Below are 22,282 nucleotides of genomic sequence, written 5' to 3'. Positions count from 1 at the left end.
ACTGTCATAGTAAATTTTGTAACCACTGTAAATTCACTGCCATCTATTGACGTACTTTAAAACTAAAAATGAAGATTTATAAAAATACGTTAAAATGTATTTAAATATGGATAAATGATTTTTTTATTTGCATTAATTATTTTTATATGATTTTGACCCATGTTCTTTCACTGATATGCGTTAAAATTATAAATAACAAACGAAACAGTCAACGCCCTCTATACGAGAGTAGGCCAAAACTAGTGGCGCCATCTGATCGAGAATCAAATTTTCGTGATTTTCGAGGCACGTTTTTTCCTTAGACTGTATCCATCTATTACGGAATTATATCTATCTTTGCTAAAAGTTACGTAACACCCAAATGACCATTTTTACCTAAAAGCATATAAGGTAAAAGTCACAATTATGTTCAGCAAAGCATCATAAAATTGAAGAAATTTTTTGAGGGCGCCATTGAGCGTCTACACGTAACACATGATGCAAACATCCATCTCCTTCTGCCGCATAAAGGGAGTTAAAAGTTAAAATTATGTAAATGAACATATATGCTATATAATTGTTACATATTTGCGACTTATTTTTCAATAAAGATCGCGTAGTATTTTTCTAATGCTAAAAAAACTAACCCCCTTATTCATAAACGTCTACTAAAGTTGACAAGCCGCTAATAATCGTTTGTCTTTTTCCGATGTATTGGTATGATGGAAAGGGACAAACGATTATTAGCGGCTTGTCAACTTTAGTAGACGTTTATGAATTAGGGGGAAAGTATACAGATACGATAAGTAATTTATATGATGCGTTACATTCTAGGACGCGTTACACGCGGCGCACGCGCTCTCCAAATAGATTTGACCGTAGCTTGTCTAGCACATCATTACGCCGGTGACGTATAAACAACTCTACTGCGGGTTGAATACAGTTTACAATTTATTTATTGGTAAACAGCCGCTAAATAGCTGCGGAAGGAAATGATTCCTCAACGTCGCTGTCCGCGCGCACCTGGCCCGTCACGACCACTATCAGATTAATAAATTCGTGATTTTCAACAAATTTGTTAATAATCGGTAGGATCACCTTGGTGGATTGCCTTTTTTAATTTGGGAAATTAATTTTCTCAAAAATGGACGGCAAAGTTGACGTTGCCGGTTAAAAAGTAGGTCGCGAAGTGCGTATATGGTCAGTCAAAAAATTCAAAAGTTAAACATTGCAGTCTCGATTTCGGGACTGCAATGTTGCATACAAATTCCATTACTTGTAGAGTTCCAAACTTTTTAAAAGTTGAAGTGGCCATACATATCAAATGAATGCATAGGTCCATTAAACAGCCAAACAGATGATCAGTACTTATTATAAATTCGTGATTTTCAACAAATTTGTTAATAATCGGTAGGATCACCTTGGTGGATTGCCTTTTTTAATTTGGGAAATTAATTTTCTCAAAAATGGACGGCAAAGTTGACGTTGCCGGTTAAAAAGTAGGTCGCGAAGTGCGTATATGGTCAGTCAAAAAATTCAAAAGTTAAACATTGCAGTCTCGATTTCGGGACTGCAATGTTGCATACAAATTCCATTACTTGTAGAGTTCCAAACTTTTTAAAAGTTGAAGTGGCCATACATATCAAATGAATGCATAGGTCCATTAAACAGCCAAACAGATGATCAGTACTTATTATAAATTCGTGATTTTCAACAAATTTGTTAATAATCGGTAGGATCACCTTGGTGGATTGCCTTTTTTAATTTGGGAAATTAATTTTCTCAAAAATGGACGGCAAAGTTGACGTTGCCGGTTAAAAAGTAGGTCGCGAAGTGCGTATATGGTCAGTCAAAAAATTCAAAAGTTAAAAACATTGCAGTCTCGATTTCGGGACTGCAATGTTGCATACAAATTCCATTACTTGTAGAGTTCCAAACTTTTTGAAAGTTGAAGTGGCCATACATATCAAATGAATGCATAGGTCCATTAAACAGCTAAACAGATGATCAGTACTTATTATTATAATGTTGGTACCGCGACTATTTAGGTGTCTCAAATAGGTTGGCGTATTTCCAGTAGAAAATACACTTCTATTTTTAATTAAAAAAATAAAAAGGCGGCAAAGCAAATCTTTTTACTTTTTTCTGCGGAAATATATACATAATAACGTTGCTTCTGTAAAATATTTCTATTATATTTGTATTTATTGCGCCATTTTTTTTTTTTTTTTTTATTACAAAAAGGCAAGCACTTGACCGCAATCTCACCTGATGGTAAGTGCCGATGCAGTCTAGGATGGATCATGCTTACCTAAAAGATGTCTATTCACTCTTGATTTAAAAAGATCCAAGTTATAGTGGACTGGGAATATATTTGCAGGAAGTGAATTCCACTCCTTAGCCGTTCGTATGATAAAGCTGGATGCATAGCGCTTAGTACGAATCAGTGGCAGAGTAACGACGTAAGGGTGAAACGCAAGTCCGCGTCTAGTCCCACGGTGACAGAATGGAGATGGGGGGATTAAATTATGTAATCCCACCCACCGCACACTCCCCGAAATGTATCCTGTAGAACACCGATAAACAAGCTACCTTTCTACGGTGTTCAAGGCTCTGCAGTCTAGCCTCTACTAATCCCGCATCTCCAATAAGCTTCCTAGCGCGTTTGTCTATGGAATCTAAGGCGGCTAACTGATATTTGGCGGACCCATCCCAAAGGTGGCTGCAGTACTCCATACACGACCGGACTTGAGCTACGTAAAGCTGAAGAAGCTGCCCCGGTGTGAAGTACCGCTTGACCTTAGAGAGGACGCCCAATCGTCTAGCTGCAGATTTGGCCAGAGATTCAATATACGCCCCAAAGCTCAGGTTAGACGAGATACTCGTGCCAAGTAGCTGAAGATGGTTGGATATCGGTACGGATACATCCCGGAAAGTAGGAGTCAGGCCGAAAGGACTCCGTTTCGCAGAGAACAGACACGCCTGCGTTTTGGTTGCGTTGAATTTGACCAGGTTAGCGTCGCCCCAATCGGACACTGTCTTAAGTGTCAAATTCAGACGGTCCACCATAGCTTGTCGACAAGATTGGACCTCATCTTTTTTTTTTGGCCCGAGCATTGGAGAGGTATCTGTCCACGACAGTGCTATCATCGGCATATCCAAAAGTATCTGGGACTAGCATGTCGTTGATATGTAGCAGAAATAAGGTCGCGGACAGAACTGAGCCCTGAGGAACGCCGGCGTTAATAGTCCATTGGTCAGATGTGTAGCCATCTAACACCACCCGAATGGAACGTTCGCTCAGGAAATTCTCAATTTTTGAGAAAAGCACTATATATGACTCGGCTGGAAGGCTACTTGCTGGCTTCGGATCCAATGAGGGCTATCGTTTTTTTGCTCACCAGTTGGCGCCTCTGTTGATGGTGTTCCAAAAGACTAAAGAACAGCTGTCAGTCATTGAAGTGACCTCAGAATAATGACTAAAGCAAAGAAGCCGGGCAAAAATAAAAGCTTGGTAAAATATATCGTATTCACAACACGTTATTACTTTTTGTCTATGAGTGAGTGAGACAACAATCCGCAAGTTCTTTCGTTTTTTTCAGTATTGTCATAAGATGAACTGAGGGAAATGTCAAATGGTCCTATGTGGTTCTATAATATCATCATCATCATCATCATCATGTCAGCCGATAGACGTCCACTGCTGGACATAGGCCTCCCCCAAGGCTCGCCACTCCGACCGATCCTGTGCCGCTCGCAACCACCGAATTCCCGCGACTTTCACCAGGTCGTCGCTCCATCTCGTTGGAGGCCTACCGGCAGTTCGTCTTCCGGTACGCGGACGCCACTCCAGAACCTTCCGGCCCCACCGGCCATCAGTTCTGCGAGCAATGTGCCCCGCCCACTGCCACTTAAGGTTTGCAATTCTGCGAGCTATATCGGTGACCCTAGTTCTACTGCGGATATCATCATTTCTGACTCTATCACGCAGAGAAACCCCGAGCATAGCTCTCTCCATTGCCCTTTGCGTGACCTTGAGCCTTCTTATGAGGCCCATCGTTAGCGCCCACGTCTCAGATCCGTATGTCATCACTGGCAACACACACTGGTCAAAGACTTTTGACTTAAGACACTGCGGCAATTTGGACGAAAAGATACTGTGGAGCTTCCCGAACGCTGCCCAACCGAGTCGGATTCGACGAGTGACCTCTTTCTCGAAGTTGGACCTACCTAACTGGACTGTTTGTCCTAGGTATACATAATCGTCAACAACTTCGAGCGCAGAGCCTCCGATTAATACGGGAGTTGGCACAACATGGACGTTAGACATGATCTTCGTCTTGTCCATGTTCATTTTCAGACCAACTCGTTCAGATACTCTGCTGAGATCAGCGAGCATCGCACTGAGGTCCTCCATGGTCTCAGCCATGACTACGATATCATCGGCAAACCGAAGGTGAGTGATGTACTCGCCATTTACATTGATGCCTCGTCCTTTCCAGTCCAGAACCTTAAAGGCATCCTCCAATGCATCTATATCCAATGCTCTATAATATAATCCAGCCAAATAAAATATATGTTCGTTATTTCACAGGTAGGTGTCAACTGTAACAACTTGACATAGTCGTATTATTTTAGTTGAAATATTTCGGGATGTTTCAGCGGTCATCTTGGTTTATTTTAATTATATTGTTGCTATTCCTGAAAGATTGTTGGAAAACGTGTTGAGTTTTTATTTGTAATGGTTTGAAGTTCCCTTTGTGATAATGTCTTGTGTGATCGAGGGCTGTAAATCGCATACAGGAAGAAAAGAAAATACGCACGAACCGATAACCTTTAATCGGAGTTTTGTTCAATTTTGAAGAAATTAATTTATAGGACCTGACCCTAAACATAGAAATCGATATATTGTTTATGTAATTATTACTTGCATTCAAGTCTATATAGATTTTTGCATAAATTTTCGAACTTTTCTGCTAAGTATGAAAGGTTATATTTTTGGCATAGTGATGTATCGACCTCAGATCAATAACCTATCGACATTTACCTATACAGCTTTCTTATAGTTTGGCCCAGGACTGTCTCATTTTAATTGATGAGTACAGTCAAGGGCATAAATATATAAATTCCCAAAGTCTCAAAAATATGTGTACGCTCAGACAATAAAATCGTGTTCACATATTTTTAAGCCATTTGTCTGGATCGATATTTTTGCCTTCGACTGTACCTATAGTTTTCTTTGTTCTTACTTACTGACAGATTGTGTTTGCCAGACTATAGTTTAATACTAAAAACCGGTCAAGTGCGGGTCGGACGCGCGCACCAAGGGGACCGTACTTTTTAGTATTTGTTGTTATAGCGGCTACAGAAATACATCATCTGTGAAAATTTCAACTGTCTAGCTATATTCTGAGGAAGTGACAAGTGACATTTGACATTTCGAACTATGGAAAAGACCACCATCTACACTAGCGCCCCTAGCGGCGAATTCATACGCGTTAGCCCCCATTAAACGGACTCCCAAGGTCGTCCGTTTAAAACGAATCCTCAGCCAGCAAGTAGCTACTTCCGAGCCTCGACAATAATGTACTATTACAGTATTTAAATTGTATAAGAAAAACACATTCGAGTATTTCAAAATATTAATATATATTATCAATATACTCATAGGTACTTACCCTCCATAGTGTAAAACTCAAGCAAAATTGCGATATTATATTAAATTACATTATAAACTAATTACCAACATTAAAACATACCTTAAGTCTCAAAAATAATAATTTACTAACAAACATTTATGTTTGAACTGAATCGCGTTTTTCACAGTATTTTGGTATAATAATTCAGATTGCAGGTGAATTGAATAATTTATGCATGTAATTGTTGTATGTATGTTGAATAAATGCGATGATTTTATGTATGTATCTTCTGATAGGACAAATTAACCAAAGTATTACCGAGTATTGAGCTTAAACCCCAATATTTTTAATTGTATAAATGAAAGCTGATCTAAGTAAGAATGATCAACGCGGTAAAAATGTGGGAAAACTGTAAAATAGATGAACACAAAAGAATTACAAAATAAAAATTATAACACTTAATATTAAATCTGTACAATGTGATCTTAGCTATTTCGTGCATTCAAAGGTGTAGCGGAGTACTAGTACTACCCACGTCGCACCTTATATTTCAATGTTAGCACAAACTAACAGAAGTCTTTATTAAAATTTCCATAGGAAACTGTTAATACTAAAACTATCATAATAATTCACACAGTATTCAATATCTAGAGAACTGAAATCTTAGTTTCAATAGGAGTTACTACTTGTAAAATATTTGTAAATGCAAGTTTACTGGGTCACTCTCAAGTCACAAGTCAGTCATGTTTTATTTAAATCTATAGCGAAATGCGCGTATTTCAAAATCCGCGCTACATATGAAATCTTAGTATAGTTACTTGCCAGGTACTGAAGGATATGAAATACTTTATATAGTTTGTCACTTCCGTATAAATTGGTCCCAAACGCATCTTTACTGGATCTGGAAATTCGTGTCTTGGGAACTTTGGTGCGCGCAATAATGACTCCGGCACCGAAGAAATTATACTACTAACACCTACGAGTCAATCAATTCCATACAAACTTGGCGAAGACAAAGCAAGACATCACAATATACAAAACAGACAATCACATAATAGGAATTGATACCATTAGATTATTAATTATTAACATGATTAGGTACATGCCCGTAGTGTACACATACTAACATATGCAAGTATCCTACGAATTTATCAACATCTATTTAGAAACACCAGATTAGTATGAAATTTTAGCCCACTCTAAGTTTAATTAATTGGCAGTCACATTTAAAACTTTCGACTCTTCGTTACATCTACGTTGAATGCAAATCATGTTTTCCGTTTAATTAAGAAGCAAAAAGACTACAGTTAGTGCGTAGTGATTCGCGGAAGATTCGAAAGTGTCTTCGTAGCAGTAACGCACTAAGTCGAAAGTGGCTAATGTTACCTTGCTTAAGCGTATTTTCAGTCTGTTTTTACTGGAGCAAACTACGTAGTGTTTTATTTTTACGCGATGAAAATTACCCCTTAATCGCGTTCTAGACACGAAACCTCTTTTTATTAAATACCCATATCAAAATATCACTTCAATATTAGTTTATAAATCTTTTCCAGGACGGAACCTCAAAAAGCACATGCCGCTCTAGATAAACACGAATTCAAAATAAGAATAACTAACGTAGCGCCGCAGTCGTCGCCGGACAAGAGGTCCATCTCCGTTAACAATATTTTTGTTAAACTACACATTAATTTAGGTAAAACGGACCCGGCACGGCAGTCGACGGATCGGGTAAAATACCGCGGTCACCGTAGTTTTATAAAATGCTAAAACTACACCCGTCAGTTTGCTTCAATTAAAACGTAGACCAGTGGAAGTGGGCCGCGCGACTCGGGCGGGTTAGCTGCAGCGGGAGCTCTCCCTCGAGGAGGAGGAGGAGGAGGCGGCGGCGGCGGCGGGCGGCGTGTACGGCGCCACGAAGCACAGCGGCCGCGCCGGGATCGACGACACGCTGTCGTACCTGACAATTATGCAAAGGTTAAGTATGCGTGTATTGGTAACGGCGTCTGCTCTAGTACAGATAGATAGTGCAAGTTGCGGAAAATTTCGAAAAGGTTGGAAATGTTTTGGGAAATTTCAGGAAAATTTGACACGTAAACTTTCTAATACACATCAGTAGTCTCTAGCCGGGAGCAAAAACTTTGCCGCCGGGGGCTGGGCTAGAAGTGAGGACGACGCGTAAACGCTCCTCCTGTTATAACGTTCTCGCTGCCCGAGATTTCTGTCAGAGGCGGGTTTTCGGTCGGTACCGAAGAAAGAGCTTGCTTTCGTCGCTTATAGCTCTAGCGTTTGTACACTTTCTCCACTTACAGTAAGGGGGGTAGAGCAGGAAGAGTGAAGCTCCTCCTTTCGGATTATGTCTGTGCGACGTACAGTCAAGGGCATAAATATATATACATTCCCAGTTTCAAAAATATGCGTATGCTCTTGCACCTTAGACAATAAAGTCGTTCACATATTTTTGAGCCATTTGTCTGGATCGATATTTTTGCCTTCGACTGTACAAATACGAGTGTTCTCGCCCTATGATGACCCAACCAAAAATGTTATATGCTGGTCATACCGACATTGACATTACTACATATTTATTGCACACCTCAATAAAAAATACAGCAGGAAAAACAATAGATTATAAGACAGAGGTAATGATGTATGTAGTAGGAAGCATTGGAACACAGTATAATTTGTGATACAAATGATGGTATAGCAAGTGTATGATACTGACTTGTTGGTCTTGTACTTGTCGACGATGGCCTGGTAGGGCTGGCGCGGCGCGTGCGCGTGCGTGCGCGCCAGCTCGCGCAGCCCCGGCGCCAGCTCGGCGGCGCTGTAGCCCGCGCACGACGCCAGCGCCGCCGGCCACGCCGCCAGCAGGCACTCCTGCGCACACCGGTAATATAACTACCAGTACCACTATAGGTACTTACATACCGTTACTTAATACTATCTATCCTTGAAATAAAACTATGAAAACGGATTATATCGCGTATATTGAATTTATAATACATCCCGACGTTTCGAACCCTTTACAGCGTTCGTGGTCAACGGGTGACTGAGGAAAAATTACAAAGTGCAAAAATACCCACATACTAAAATAATGAACAATCATAGACTACAAACTTTAAGGCTGGTTGTACATGCAAAATCGGTTCACAGACTGCAGACCTAGGTCGACGGTGCCTGACATCAGCTATGTGTTCCTTCACCCGAGTGGAAATGCTCCGTTTCGTCTGCCCGACATATGATGAGCTCAGGATACCGCGGGTCAACCAGAGGTCCCACATTAAGATCCCCACAGTCGAGCGCAGGCCTGCCATTCTGCCTTTTGTCAGGGGGGTCACGGACAGGATCAGCCACATCTTGAAGCGTGCTTATATAAAAACATATTTCAAGCCAATGAAGAAGATGTCACAATTCCTGAGGCCTGTAAAATGCAATATACCCCTCTACAGATTGCAGGAGTGTACAGGCTGGAATGTGAGTGTGGCCTATCATATGTCGGGCAGACGAAACGGAGCATTTCCACTCGGGTGAAGGAACACATAGCTGATGTCAGGCACCGTCGACCTAGGTCTGCAGTCTGTGAGCATGTCATGGATAAAGCCAATCACTCAATCAAGTTTGATAAGCCTCTGGTTCTTGCCAAGGAGAAGCGTTACATACCCAGAATGCTGCGCGAGGCCATTGAGATTAAGAAATATCCAAACTTTAATAGGGAAGATGGCTTTTCTCTACCACCAGCTTGGGATCCTGTAGTCCATCTGATAAAGGAGCAAGCGAGACATAGACTTTGAGACCTTAGTGTTGGATGATGCTGGACATTCTGATGTTTTGAAAAGATGTGTCCCGCCGAGTTTGTTGCCGGTCCCATATTGGGATACCCTCCTACAATTTAGGAGGGAATTAAATCTTCTCGGGTCCGTGGTGTAGGGTTGGAGCCGGCGTAGTTTTTTTTTTTTTTTATCGCGTATATATATATATCTTTACTTGAAAATAATTGTAGTGTATAACTAGCCTTATGAACCGATTTTGCATGTACAACCAGCCTTAAAGTTTGTAGTCTATGATTGTTCATTATTTTAGTATGTGGGTATTTTTGCACTTTGTAATTTTTCCTCAGTCACCCGTTGACCACGAACGCTGTAAAGGGTTCGAAACGTCGGGATGTATTATAAATTCAATATACGCGATATAATCCGTTTTCATAGTTTTATTTCATGAGTAACTATCGCGGTAACCGAAGACAATATTACTATCTATCCTTGTTAACCAACGAATAAAAACTACCCCAATTCTGACTAGATGTTTTGAATACGATAAAAGCTTACTTAGTATGAACTCGCAGTATTTCTTGAGGTAACTTACACTGAACCATTTTATTGAGGTAAAAGGGGCCTTATTTATGGTATCGGGAGTTACATATCTGTACAAAAAATCTATTGTAAACCGAATTTTCATTGCGATTCGTAAACAAATATACTAAGAAAGTAAAACTCCCTGGGGCAAAACATATCACTATTTCAACCAGGTTCAACAAATGGACTTTAAAAGTCCATTAATCCTTTTAAACCTGTGTTTTAAACATAAGAAAGTATGTTGTTGAATAGGTTCAGAAACTCACCGTGTACCGTGTAAAAGGTGTCTTTGGCAGTTTTATCCCTATTTACCCCGCCATCCTATTCAACCCGGCTGACGGTATATTTAAATAATATGAGGTAGCACAGTAAACTCACGCTGTGAATGGTATCGGCGTCGTGGCTGGGCTTGTCGCAGCGGCGGCAGTGCAGGCAATGGCGCGCCGTGGCGAGCGCCGCGGCCGCGATCACGGACGGCTTGTATTGCAGGTACGGGTCCGCCTCCAGCAGCGACAGCTCCGCGATGTACTGCAAACAATACTTACTTTAAGTATCTGCGAGGGTACAGTCGCCATCAGAGGGCCTACAGATGTAGTGCATAATAGGATATTTGACTGTATTTAATAGTAGTATCAAAATCTGAGTTACTCTCTAGTCGCACCTAAAGAAGTTTTACTTCATTATGACATTGATGCATCAAGGCGGTTTGTTTACAGAGGACCTACCGGGAAACGCGAATCCGAAATTTCGCTATCTGCCTCTTTATCGCTCGAATATGCAAGAGTGACAGAGATGTTAGATAACGAAATTTCGATTTTCTTATTTCGCGATAGACCCTCTAGATTGTGGTAGTGGCGCCCCCTACGCAAAGTTTCGCGAAAATAAAGAAATAAAAATAATATATTAAAATTAGGTATGCAAATGAGGACTTACGGCCGCCAAATGGAAGGTCTTCTTAGGCAGCTGGTTGGAGATACAGTAGTGAGAGAGGAACGCGAGCGAAGTAGGCGTGGACAGGTCGAAGGAGAGCACCTTCAGGATGAGGTGCTCCATGCGCAGCACCTCGCGCTTCGTGTACGTGTCGTCCGTAATGTACACGAACTCGGACACCTCTGGAGGGTACACTTCCTCGTATTTCCTACAATAACAATAATGTCAACAAACGGCACAGCATTGTACCAAATCTGCCAAAAGCTTTACAGGTTAGGGAGAGTGGGACAAGAGTAACAGTGGATCTTTTGAAATAACTTTGCTAAAAAATAATTTTACAGAGGCAAGCGCTCTTGATGCCTGGGTAGGCGTTAAGAAGAATTAACTTATGAAATAAAACTATGAAAACGGATTATATCGCGTATATTGAATTTATAATACATCCCGACGTTTCGAACTCTTTACAGCGTTCGTGGTCAACGGGTGACTGAGGAAAAATTACAAAGTGCAAAAATACCCACATACTAAAATAATGAACAATCATAGACTACAAACTTTAAGGCTGGTTGTACATGCAAAATCGGTTCATAAGGCTAGTTATACACTATAATTATTTTTCAAGTAAACATATATATATATACGCGATAAAAACTATGCCGGCTCCAACCCTACACCACGGACCCGAGAAGATTTAATTCCCTCCTAAATTGTAGGAGGGTATCCCAATATGGGACCGGCAACAAACTCGGCGGGACACATCTTTTCAAAACATCAGAATGTCCAGCATCATCCAACACTAAGGTCTCACAGTCTATGTCTCGCTTGCTCCTTTATCAGATGGACTACAATTGTTATTTGGAATTGCCAGTAAACAAGGGTTAAATGTAAAACAAAAAGAAAAATACTTGTAGAATAATCTTAGGCGCATTGCCCACAAAGGGCGACAACTAATTTGCTGATACCGTCGGGTTGAGATTAGTATAGTAGAAAATGGAATAAAACGTTTTAAACGCGAGTACAATGAACGGTTATGAGGTTATACTACACCCACTGATTATGAATGGTTCCAATTGTCAGGGACCCAAAAAAATCTGTGGTTTGTGTAACTTTAGATTTTTCATAGCTAATGTCAGGTTTTGTTATAAAACGATTGTAGCGCCATCTGCATTAAGCATAGGTAGCGCATTTATGATGATTAGGTACTATTATTAGATGAAAAACCAAGTCTTGTTAAATACTTTCGCTCTCTTCCTCTTTGCTGCTTTGCTTTGCTGAAAGGAGCAAGCGAGACATAGACTGTGAGACCTTAGTGTTGGATGATGCTGGACATTCTGATGTTTTGAAAAGATGTGTCCCGCCGAGTTTGTTGCCGGTCCCATATTGGGATACCCTCCTACAATTTAGGAGGGAATTAAATCTTCTCGGGTCCGTGGTGTAGGGTTGGAGCCGGCATAGTTTTTATCGCGTATATATATATATCTTTACTTGAAAAATAATTATAGTGTATAACTAGCCTTATGAACCGATTTTGCATGTACAACCAGCCTTAAAGTTTGTAGTCTATGATTGTTCATTATTTTAGTATGTGGGTATTTTTGCACTTTGTAATTTTTCCTCAGTCACCCGTTGACCACGAACGCTGTAAAGAGTTCGAAACGTCGGGATGTATTATAAATTCAATATACGCGATATAATCCGTTTTCATAGTTTTATTTCATGAGTAACTATCGCGGTAACCGAAGACAATATTAAGAATTAACTTGCTTGCCCTTTGCAAAATGTTTTTTTGATCTCTGTTGCCTGTCATTTCATCATTCAAGTCCTTTATTTTTATAGTACAATATGATACAAGTGTGCTAAGATGGTCATTACACACGAGGCGATATTGTGCGCGCGAGCTGTAAGCGAGCGCGCAATAAGAAAGCCGATGTGTGTAATGACCAATGCACACGCGTTTCATACGACGTTTTTCAACACACTTGCGAGAAAAAAAAAGAAACATTCATATTAATCAAATTTTAATAGTTAAAACAGTTAGTATTGTGTGTTTCATCTGTCATACTCGTGCCGGCCGGCCCTCGCTCGCCCCGGCCGCGGGCGGGCCGGCCGGGCCGCGCACTGCGCAGGCGATCGGGCGCGCCGGTGCCCGCCAGTCTGACCAATTAAAGAAGGCTCCCTTTCCATGCATATTAATAGCAATCAGTTAGCTTCTTAACTCAGTCGGATAATATAATGAAAAAGCACGAGTGGAATAATACACTGAAAGAGCACGCGTGTTTAATATCTAGGATTATGAGCCAAAAATCGGTGGAATAAAAACGTAGTTTTGAGCAAGTGTGTTGAAAAATCTTTTCTCAAATGGTCCATCCACTTTTCATGTTTAAGTTATGCAACATAATAGTACATTTCAATGCAAGTGTGGAAAGTGTGTTATTGTTTACGAGTCCCGAGATGTCTTTTATGAGCCGTAGGCGAATAAAACACACAGGGATAGTAAATAATAACACTTTCACACGTACATTGAACGACGTTTCTTAACATTTGCGAAAAAATTACAATAAAACAAATATGGGTTACATTGAGTATTAAACTTAGTTACGAATTTTTCCTTGAACTTGAATGATATTGTATATTATTCAGCACTATAAAATAAACTACTATACGTTCAGCGTTGATTTACGTTGCAAAAATTAATCACATTAACTCATTTCATGCAAAAACACTCTGTTGCAATTCAAGTTAATACATACAACTAAATTTTAAGTGAAAATAGCCGGCACCGATTTTACTTTTCCATTTTTTCTGTTAACGACAGCCAACGTGGCAATGATAGTTCCATTCAGCCAAATAATAAAAAAGTTTTTTAGTGAAATATCGTTAGATATAATAACAAATAAATATTTACTTTACTCGTATATCGTGTAACAATACTTTTATACGTAATAAATATCTAATGGCAAAATAAAACATATAAAGTTTTTTGAACATCCAAACTCTTTGGTGTGGACGTATCAATTACGGTCAGAATTAAATTTAAAAAAAAACTAGAAAAGTAAAAGGCACTAGTTCGCAAAAACCAACTTTGTGAACGCTAAACGGCTACGTAAAGTAAAAAAAATATTACACTTTATTGACAAAATGTTACCTTACCTAAGCTAAGAAAAACAAAAGTACATATTTAAGTTCCTTGTGAATTTACATAAGTATTCGATAGAGAATGCAGGCCATCACAGATAAATGCTTACTCCATTCGAATTTCATGAGCAATAGAGATAACCTTTGATACCTAATGCTCTAAATTCTTTTGCTAACCTTGTTAATATAGTTTGAGGTGACCTGAACCAAAATACTTACGCCGCAATATAAGTGGCCGCGGTCCCGACGAGTTGCAGTTTCGTGCGAACCACACTCATGTAAGACAGGAACCGATCGACGTAGGAAACCGCAAGGTGTAGAGTCTCACTCTGCTGGCCGTATTCATCACACACTTCCACAAGCCAGTCTACAAGCACTGAACGCATCACATAGGTGATGTCTGGTTGTTTCCGCATGTAACCTGGTTTTGCTCTATGCTTTACCTGGGTAAAATATAAATAGTGATTAAATGCAATTGTTATGTAATATCTTTTACATAGCTTCATGTAACCTAGTGGTAGTGATGTGAATGCACATTGTTTTTGGGGCTTGGCCATATATATTTTATTATTGCCTGGAATCAAGATTCTACTTGCTCAATATTGCCTACCATGTCAAACATTTCCTGGCTTGAAACAGTTTACTCAAACACTCTTTTTTTTGTGAAAATTAATTAATTACATGAGGTGCATTCCACGAGAATGTCCCTTACGAAACGCCGTTCTTCTAATAGTTCTGAAAAGGCTGAGAAAATGATATTGGGCCTGTTAATGTGTGTGTGTAAACTTCGCTAACAAATTGGCAGTATATTCTCGAGCTTTACGGATTTGATTGAATTAGCTGCCATACAAAGCAAAAGCATTTCTTAAGGGACAACCTCGTGGAGTGGAATGCCCCATGAAAAGATATAAAGCACGCTTTGGTACAGTCAAGGTATTAAAATTTGACATGGACAAGGTGCCAAAAATATATATACACGCCCTTATTGCCCATACATTAAGAGCCAACAGGAGCTGAGCGAATTCTCAATTTTGAGATTTCAAACTGATTATCTCCGTCGCGCTGACGGGGGCGGCGCCGCCATATCCCCGTGTGTGTGGTGCACGCACACAGACGCGCACGTCATTTGCGCTCACGGACCTTATGCCTGCAAGTCGCGTCGCGGTCGCGGCCCGCTATATAGGCATATCATAGGCTATAGCTAGTTCTTACAAACTTTTTCTGTTAGCTTAGCTCGCTACCACCACTGAGCGTTTACTTATTTCCTGTTATTGTGATTTAACTTCTTGATTTTAGGTAGCAGAATTCAATATCCTTCTACAACCTGCAATCCAAATAACATTTTGACTTTTACAGGAGAGTAAAAAAACAATCATTTCTTTTCTCGTTTCCGTGCGGAAAGTATCAACTTTCGACACGCTGTGCTATTAGTACCTACATTGTGCAACGAGGGGGGTAAGTGAGATTTTGTAAAGGAGGAGTTTACAATATTCTTACCCCCGGAGTTACACACAATGGTTTTCGTTACACTTGTGATGAAAAACTAAATTTTCAGGGAAATAATTATAAAATACGGTGACATTTCAAATATTCGTCCGCCATATTGTCATTTCTTGACAGGTTAGGCATCTAAGGCACAGACCTTCGGCATTCAGCCACGATAGAAAATTTTGTGTAAAAATATTTTAAACGGCTATTAAATTAATCCAATTAAATATTATAAACAAAAATACTAAATTATAATTGTCAGTATTTTAGAAGTAAAACTCCCTTACACACCCTTATACTTTAAACAAAGTATTTTACTTATAACTTACTTGGTTCGTACTTCGTATGAATTAGTGACATATCTAATTAAAAAAAGAAAGCTATAACTCCCGCGGGAACAATATAGGCCTTTTGTTTTCCCTTCAGTACACCTGCATGAAATAAGATCTTTTCGAGCAAGTGTGATGAAAAACAAATTTGTCGCTCTCCGGCTTCGTTGATTAGAAAAAAAGAAAGCCTCAGGTTAGATAAAATTATCATAACAAAGAAACATGTGACATGAGATATTTCTTACGTTGATGTAATTATACAGTTTTATTAATGGTCCGTTTTTTATTTATGAGTCAGATTTTGATTAAAATAGGTATGTTTGAAGAGCTCCTAATCCTGGTCGGAATGAATAAGAAACCCCAATTTGGGACAATAGTCTAGTCTACAAAACGTTCAAGGTGGTTAAAAATATAGTGTAAGCTGTTCGCATTAAAAAACCGCAAATCGATGTACAGGTTAGCCGTTTGGTACACGTATACTAGAGGTCAAAACAAAATTATCGACCCGCAGTTCCTAAAAAAAAATCCCTTGGGAGGGGAGTGCTGAAACTTTTTTTTGTATAAAAAATCTTTTTTTTTTTGTATAAAAAAACTTTTTTTTTAAACCTATCGTATTCTTCTCTTATCTATCATACGAAAGGGCTTTTTGAAGCGATTCTGAAAATATATCACATCATTACATTTTAGCCATTTTTCTTAAATTGAAACAAAAAGAATTTTCAAAACATACCAAGTTTGGGCTCCTCCAGATACGATATGGCTGATTTTTTTTTGTACAATATACCAAAAATGATACGTGATTTCCTCATATCTAACCCAAAAAAAGGAATTTTAAAAATAATTTTATTTAGTTTTTTTTTAAATACAAAGTGACACAGTTAGGTTTAAAGATCTTTATTTTCTCATAAGAATACATAATATTCACTTACACTTTAATTAATTGTTTTTTCACGCAAAATACAATTTATCGGTGAGCGCACACTTAACCTATAACAAATAACTTAATACTGTAGGTATTAACATATATGACTTAAACTAAAAGTATACAAATTAAACTAAATTAAACAAAAAATACTTTTTTTTGTTTTTTTTTTGTCGGGTATATCAATAACTTATAAACAGAACAATTAGCAATGGAATGCGAGCGTAGTTGCTACGGCCCGGACCGGCCGTTCTACTTCAATACCTATTTTACGAGACTTATGGAACTGTACTGCAGATACGGTACATATTAATCATACAAGGATACGTAATATCCATATATCCAACGGGAAATACCTCTTTAACCCTTTAACTTGACCCCAAACTTGGTATGTTTTGAAAATTCTATTTGTTTTAATTTACAAAAAAAAAATGGCTAAAATGTAATTATTTGGTATACTTTTAGAATCGCCTCAAAAAGCCCTTTCGTATGATACCACACACGATAGGTTTTTGAAAAAAAAAATGTTTTTTTCCATACAAAAAAAAAATGTAGTAGCAAGGGATTTTTTTAGGAACTGCGGGTCAAAAATTTTGTTTTGACCTCAGTATGCGTGTGCCAAACGGCTAACTTGTACATCCATTTGCGGTTTTTCTTTGAAATTGGGCTTGTACGGCTGCCACTAATAGAGATACTAACTCCTAAAAATACGTATGATACCTCATTAGATTCGGAATGATGTCTAGAAAAATGTATTCGAAGCATTCCCACATAAAAAAAGTTCAAAAGCTATTAACAAAAAACGCAAACGTACCATTACGCAAAAAACAGCAAAAAATCACGTTTGTTGTTTGGGGAGCCCCACTTAAATATTTATTTTATTCTGTTTTTAGTATTTCTTGTTATAGCGGCAACAGAAATACATCATCTGTAAAAATTGCAACTGTCTAGCTATCACGGTTCATGAGATACAGCCTGGTGACAGACTGACAGATAGATTGACAGACAGTCAGACAGATATTATTTTAAAGGTATTAAATATTCTTTTAAAAATTAGAAAAAAATATGGTGCATTTAAAACATATCATGGAATATACTACGGTTATAAGTTGATAGTATGTAAAGTTATTTTTTCAACAAGTTAGGCAATTATTAAGTAACCACATTTTTCTCGAACTTTCGTCTTTGTTGTAAATAAAAAAAAAGAATATAATTGGCGTAAAAAGTATTTCGCCTCGTGGAGCCCTTTTCATATACATACTTAATAAGATCACGTCATAAACGATTTAATAAAAGTAATACTTTATTTAAAATAAATTTTAGAATAATAGTGAAAATTGTAAAATATAAAACAATATTTTAACCAAAGTATTACTAATTCTTTTTACAATCAAATGTATGAATACGTACTTAGAACTGATACTTTTCTAAATAACGAATAAATGGACTAAATTGTGTAATTAATTTTTAGTGCAAATCACCACAATTTGCTTCTAAAGAGCAAATCAGTGACCAAAAATTATATATGATTTTAATGTTTCGTTCATATATTCAGATTTGTGTATGAAAATGTGAAACTATTATTTCTAAAATAAATTATTCGTCCCTAATTTACACAATAATTATACCAAATTTGATCTCATAGCAACAGATATGTAGAAATAGAGGCAAACTGGACCGCAGAAGCCGACTTTTCCCCTCCCTTTTTCGCGGGTTACCTGGACTTAATCTCGTAGCTAGTGCGTCAGCTCAGCTTTGTATGAACCAAGGAATAATAAATAGTGTTAAACGATATCCCCTGAGGCCAAAGTGCATACTCACTTTACTTACTTCGCCTACTAAGAGGCAAATCGCGACTGAAAAGGTTTATCGATCTTATCACATCACTAGATTATCGACATTTAATGTCGACTATTGCCCATCACTTTTCTGTCTGTGTACGTATTTAGAAACTTGACCCCGCCCCTAAAATTAGTGCGATAAGAACAACTGCAGCTTAGGCGAAAAATCCTGCGTAAAAATCTCAAAAATCGAGGTTTTGTACTCGACTGTTTCCTCCTCCAAAACTTAACCAATCGTAACCAAATTTGGAAATCTAAATGATTATGAAATTGTCTGTGTCGGACTGTTTTGATTTTTTGGCTAATTGATATCAGTTTTGAATACCACGCCTCTCATTGCGGCATAGTCAGTGAGGCCATTTTTGGCCATGTGTGAAGGGCTCTAGCGCCTTAAAAAACAAAAATATCAAAAAAAGCAAAACACACCGACACAGATATTGACAATATTAATCTGTGTTGAAAAAATCATTGCTCTAGCTTCAAAAACCACGGAGGAAACAGTCGAGTACGTTTGTATGGAGAAATGACCACTCCTGTTGGCTCTTAAGGTAGTGTGTAAATATTTATGACACTTTGTCTGTGTCAATATTCAATACTTTGACTGTACATTATACAATAAGTTATTTAAAAAGCCTATTCCTTAAACACTGAACTCCCAGGACTTGGAAATGTCAAAAACCTTTTCCAAGGTAATTCCAAGGTATTTTGATGTCAAACAGCTTATTTCATTATTTGCCTCCAACTGAAGTTTTGGTTTCGATTTTGGCAGGTTTCGGCATAAGGTTCAGTTTCAGCCTAAAAACTTCTGAACCTTTCAAACTTACAAAACAAAATTCTTTTATTTGCGTAAATTTTGGTACAACAAGGTGATAGTGGAAAGATTTTCCCGTACAGTGACATTTTTGCTGGTTAATCATTGTACTTTTGGATCTTGTTCGGCTAGTTTTCTATAATGATAAGTAAATTCTAATTAGTATTTTCAGAATTAAAATACACACGAACTTGGCTTGTTTTTAATTTTATACCACAAGCAAATTATAGGATTATAATTTTTCATATGTCTAAAAATACTCACAACAAACACTTTTTTTGGACAATTTTAACATGTCTATAAATTTCGGTTTCATCGAAGTTAATAGAGTTCCGTACCCAAAGGGCAAAAACGGTTACCCTATTACTAAGACTCCTCTGTCCGTCTGTCACCCGGCTATATCTCATGAACCGTGATAGCTACACAGTTGAAATTTTCACACATTATGTATTTCTGTTGCCGCTAAAAAGTACGGAACCCCCCGGTGGGCGAGTCCGACTCGCACTTGTCCAGTTTTATTTTTCTACGGGGCACCCCACCTGATTAATGTAAAATCTACCACTAAAAACCAATGCAATTTTATTTTTAGAATTTTTAAACACATTTTAAGGGTCGCTACCACACTTTGTAAATTTGGACTCTCCATACAAAATGTTTTTCTTTTTTTCGATTTTTCGTTGTGGGACAATGTGTCAGGGTGTATTAAATTAATATGCAAATTAACATAAGATAATGCCGCTGATTTAAAAAAAAAAATATTCATATTTTAGGGGTTGTAAGTAATTATTTAGAGGTATGTCCATACTTTCAGTTCCTATAAACACAAATAAAAAATATTAAAAAAATTTGCTATGTTATTTCATGTTAACATTAATACACTTTGAATCGTCGTTCCACAATAAAAATGGAAAAAAACAACATCTTATTTGGAGGGTCCAAATTTGCAAGTGCTTGCGGTAGCACTACCCCTAAAATATATTTTAAAAATCTGAAAAAAAAAATACATTCGTTTTTTTGTGGTAGGTTTTACCCCAGTAGAAAAATATAACTTCGATGAAATGAGGACCACCCTACTAATTAGAGATAGGCAGAATACCTCAGCAGTCAAGAACCAAAGTAAATAAGCATTTTACACTGAATCTGGTTACTATTCTATAAACACACATATATTACTATATACATATATAAACACATATATTTAGCATACTTCAAATAAACTTACCTCAATTTCTCTCATGTATTCATAAATATCCTGCCGATATTCTACAACATGGAAGAACATTTCTCTATCTGTCTGTGCAGTGGTTGTATCTTCCTCATCATCTTCAACAGTAATTTCAAGAATCTTGCTCTCATTCTTGGAGATTGACATTGATGAAAGGATACTAGCATCTCCAACAGACATGGGTGATTCCCCCACATCTTTTTTATCTTGCAACGGCAGTCTAACAAATTGAAGAACCAAATTCATTATTACCTCTTAGTCTGTTAAATTTTTAAATGAATATAAAGCAACTACTAACGTTAAACAAGTTCACATGATTCAGGAGAAAATTACACAATAAAAAGATTCACATTTGCCTTGAGTCAGCAGTTATCTAAGTAATGCTAAATAATATATATGTATATATTGTTTTAGCGATACAAGCACTTTTATACTAATGTGAACTACTTAATATTATAAGCAAAATACATGTCAGTAGATTTGACAAGGTCATCGGTTCTGCATCTAGGGGTAATTACCCCCTCAGAGGTGAAATGGCTTGTTCAAGGGGTTAATATAGAGCAAAATCAGTCCTCTAATTAGGTCTACATCGAAGAGGTTAGGAAACACAAACCTGTCTTTTTTTATGTGAAATAGGTACAAGTCTGTAAGGAAATGAGGTTATGTTTACAAACCCTACCTCTTTGGAGGTGCTTCAGTAGGCCGCTCTGACTGCTTCTCAACCTGAGCGCAAAGGGTGCGCACGTTTTCTGCAGCGCTGATAAAGAAGCTCTCTTTTTTGGTGTCCTTGGCAACGAAGGGCTTGAAAGTTGGCTCGCGTTTTTTGACTTCCACCTCCGATGGTTTGTCTTCATACACGCTGAAGGCGCGAAATTGCGCCACAGGGGGCACAATATTCTTTTCATTTTTAATTTGACGCACTGTCCGTGTCTCATCTTGGACTTTGCAAGGTCCATTTGTCAATCCGGCCTGAAATAGCGATAAATTAGCAAAGATCACACCGATGGCCAGTTTAACGACTGATAACCATACTTACCAATTTGATATTCCGGTTCTGATTGCAGGCGAAATGACTGAGGTCGCCGAGGGCGCGCCGCTGAGCAGCCGAAAATACATCGGCATTTTCTTTTCTGGCCGCCAGAGAAGCATTTTCTTGATCTTCGTGAATCCGGAATGATGCCATTGTCCCCGCTTCTTCCGTAAACAACTTTTGACGATTGATCAGATCCGCCTAAACGCGAGCCGTTAACGGAAATAATGGCAAGTAAAACGGAAACACGTAATTCCTTTTTCTAAGGGCACATATTTATTAAAATATTGCGTGTAGACTAAACAATGTGCCGTATAAATTCAAAATCACCCTCGAAATTGTTATCCAGCGTCAACGGACAACACACATTTTGGTAGTTTCAGCTGTTGCGTTTACGATGTTCTATTGTCTATGTTATTTCAAATTTTGACCAATGGAAAAGCCAGGCTCGTCTATGGTATTTTGATCTACATTTAAGGTAGACACACACGTACTGTTTCGGTCTTTTGTGGTATGCTGTTAATAAAGTAATTAAAATCATTACTTTTTTTGGGAAATAATTAATTCCTGAAAATTAAAATTATTTTGACAATACCTATTT

The 22,282-nt window shown here is 38.1% G+C and overlaps 1 protein-coding gene across 1 annotated transcript; it reads right to left on the bottom strand.

Moving 5' to 3' along the window:
- Nucleotides 1-5,607: 5,607 nt before the first annotated feature.
- Nucleotides 5,608-22,075, bottom strand: LOC134741394 (cyclin-A2-like). Its single transcript, XM_063674160.1, has 8 exons — nt 21,688-22,075; nt 21,331-21,620; nt 20,649-20,871; nt 14,255-14,478; nt 10,904-11,108; nt 10,349-10,498; nt 8,341-8,495; nt 5,608-7,575 (listed from the first exon to the last, which is right to left on the bottom strand). The coding sequence occupies exons 1-8, from the start codon at nt 21,832-21,834 to the stop codon at nt 7,455-7,457; spliced, it is 1,515 nt and encodes a 504-aa protein (XP_063530230.1). The 5' UTR covers nt 21,835-22,075; the 3' UTR covers nt 5,608-7,454.
- Between the last annotated feature and the right edge of the window lie 207 nt (nt 22,076-22,282).

This window comes from Cydia strobilella, chromosome 5 (genome assembly GCF_947568885.1).
Source record: "Cydia strobilella chromosome 5, ilCydStro3.1, whole genome shotgun sequence".
Classification (NCBI taxonomy): Eukaryota; Metazoa; Arthropoda; class Insecta; order Lepidoptera; family Tortricidae; genus Cydia; species Cydia strobilella.
Note: the sequence above shows the minus strand (reverse complement) of the source record. Positions and strands in the feature narration are given on the sequence as shown.

What these genes read in the sequence shown, in the direction of transcription:
- LOC134741394 (XM_063674160.1), bottom strand. Translation starts at nt 21,834, where the DNA reads ATGGCATCATTCCGGATTCACGAAGATCAAGAAAATGCTTCTCTGGCG. An exon ending in ACTGAAGCACCTCCAAAGAG is followed by an intron (nt 20,872 to 21,330) that starts GTAGGGTTTGTA and finishes TCAATTTGTTAG; the next exon opens with ACTGCCGTTGCAAGATAAAA. An exon ending in ACGCCGATACCATTCACAGC is followed by an intron (nt 8,496 to 10,348) that starts GTGAGTTTACTG and finishes CGGTGTGCGCAG; the next exon opens with GAGTGCCTGCTGGCGGCGTG.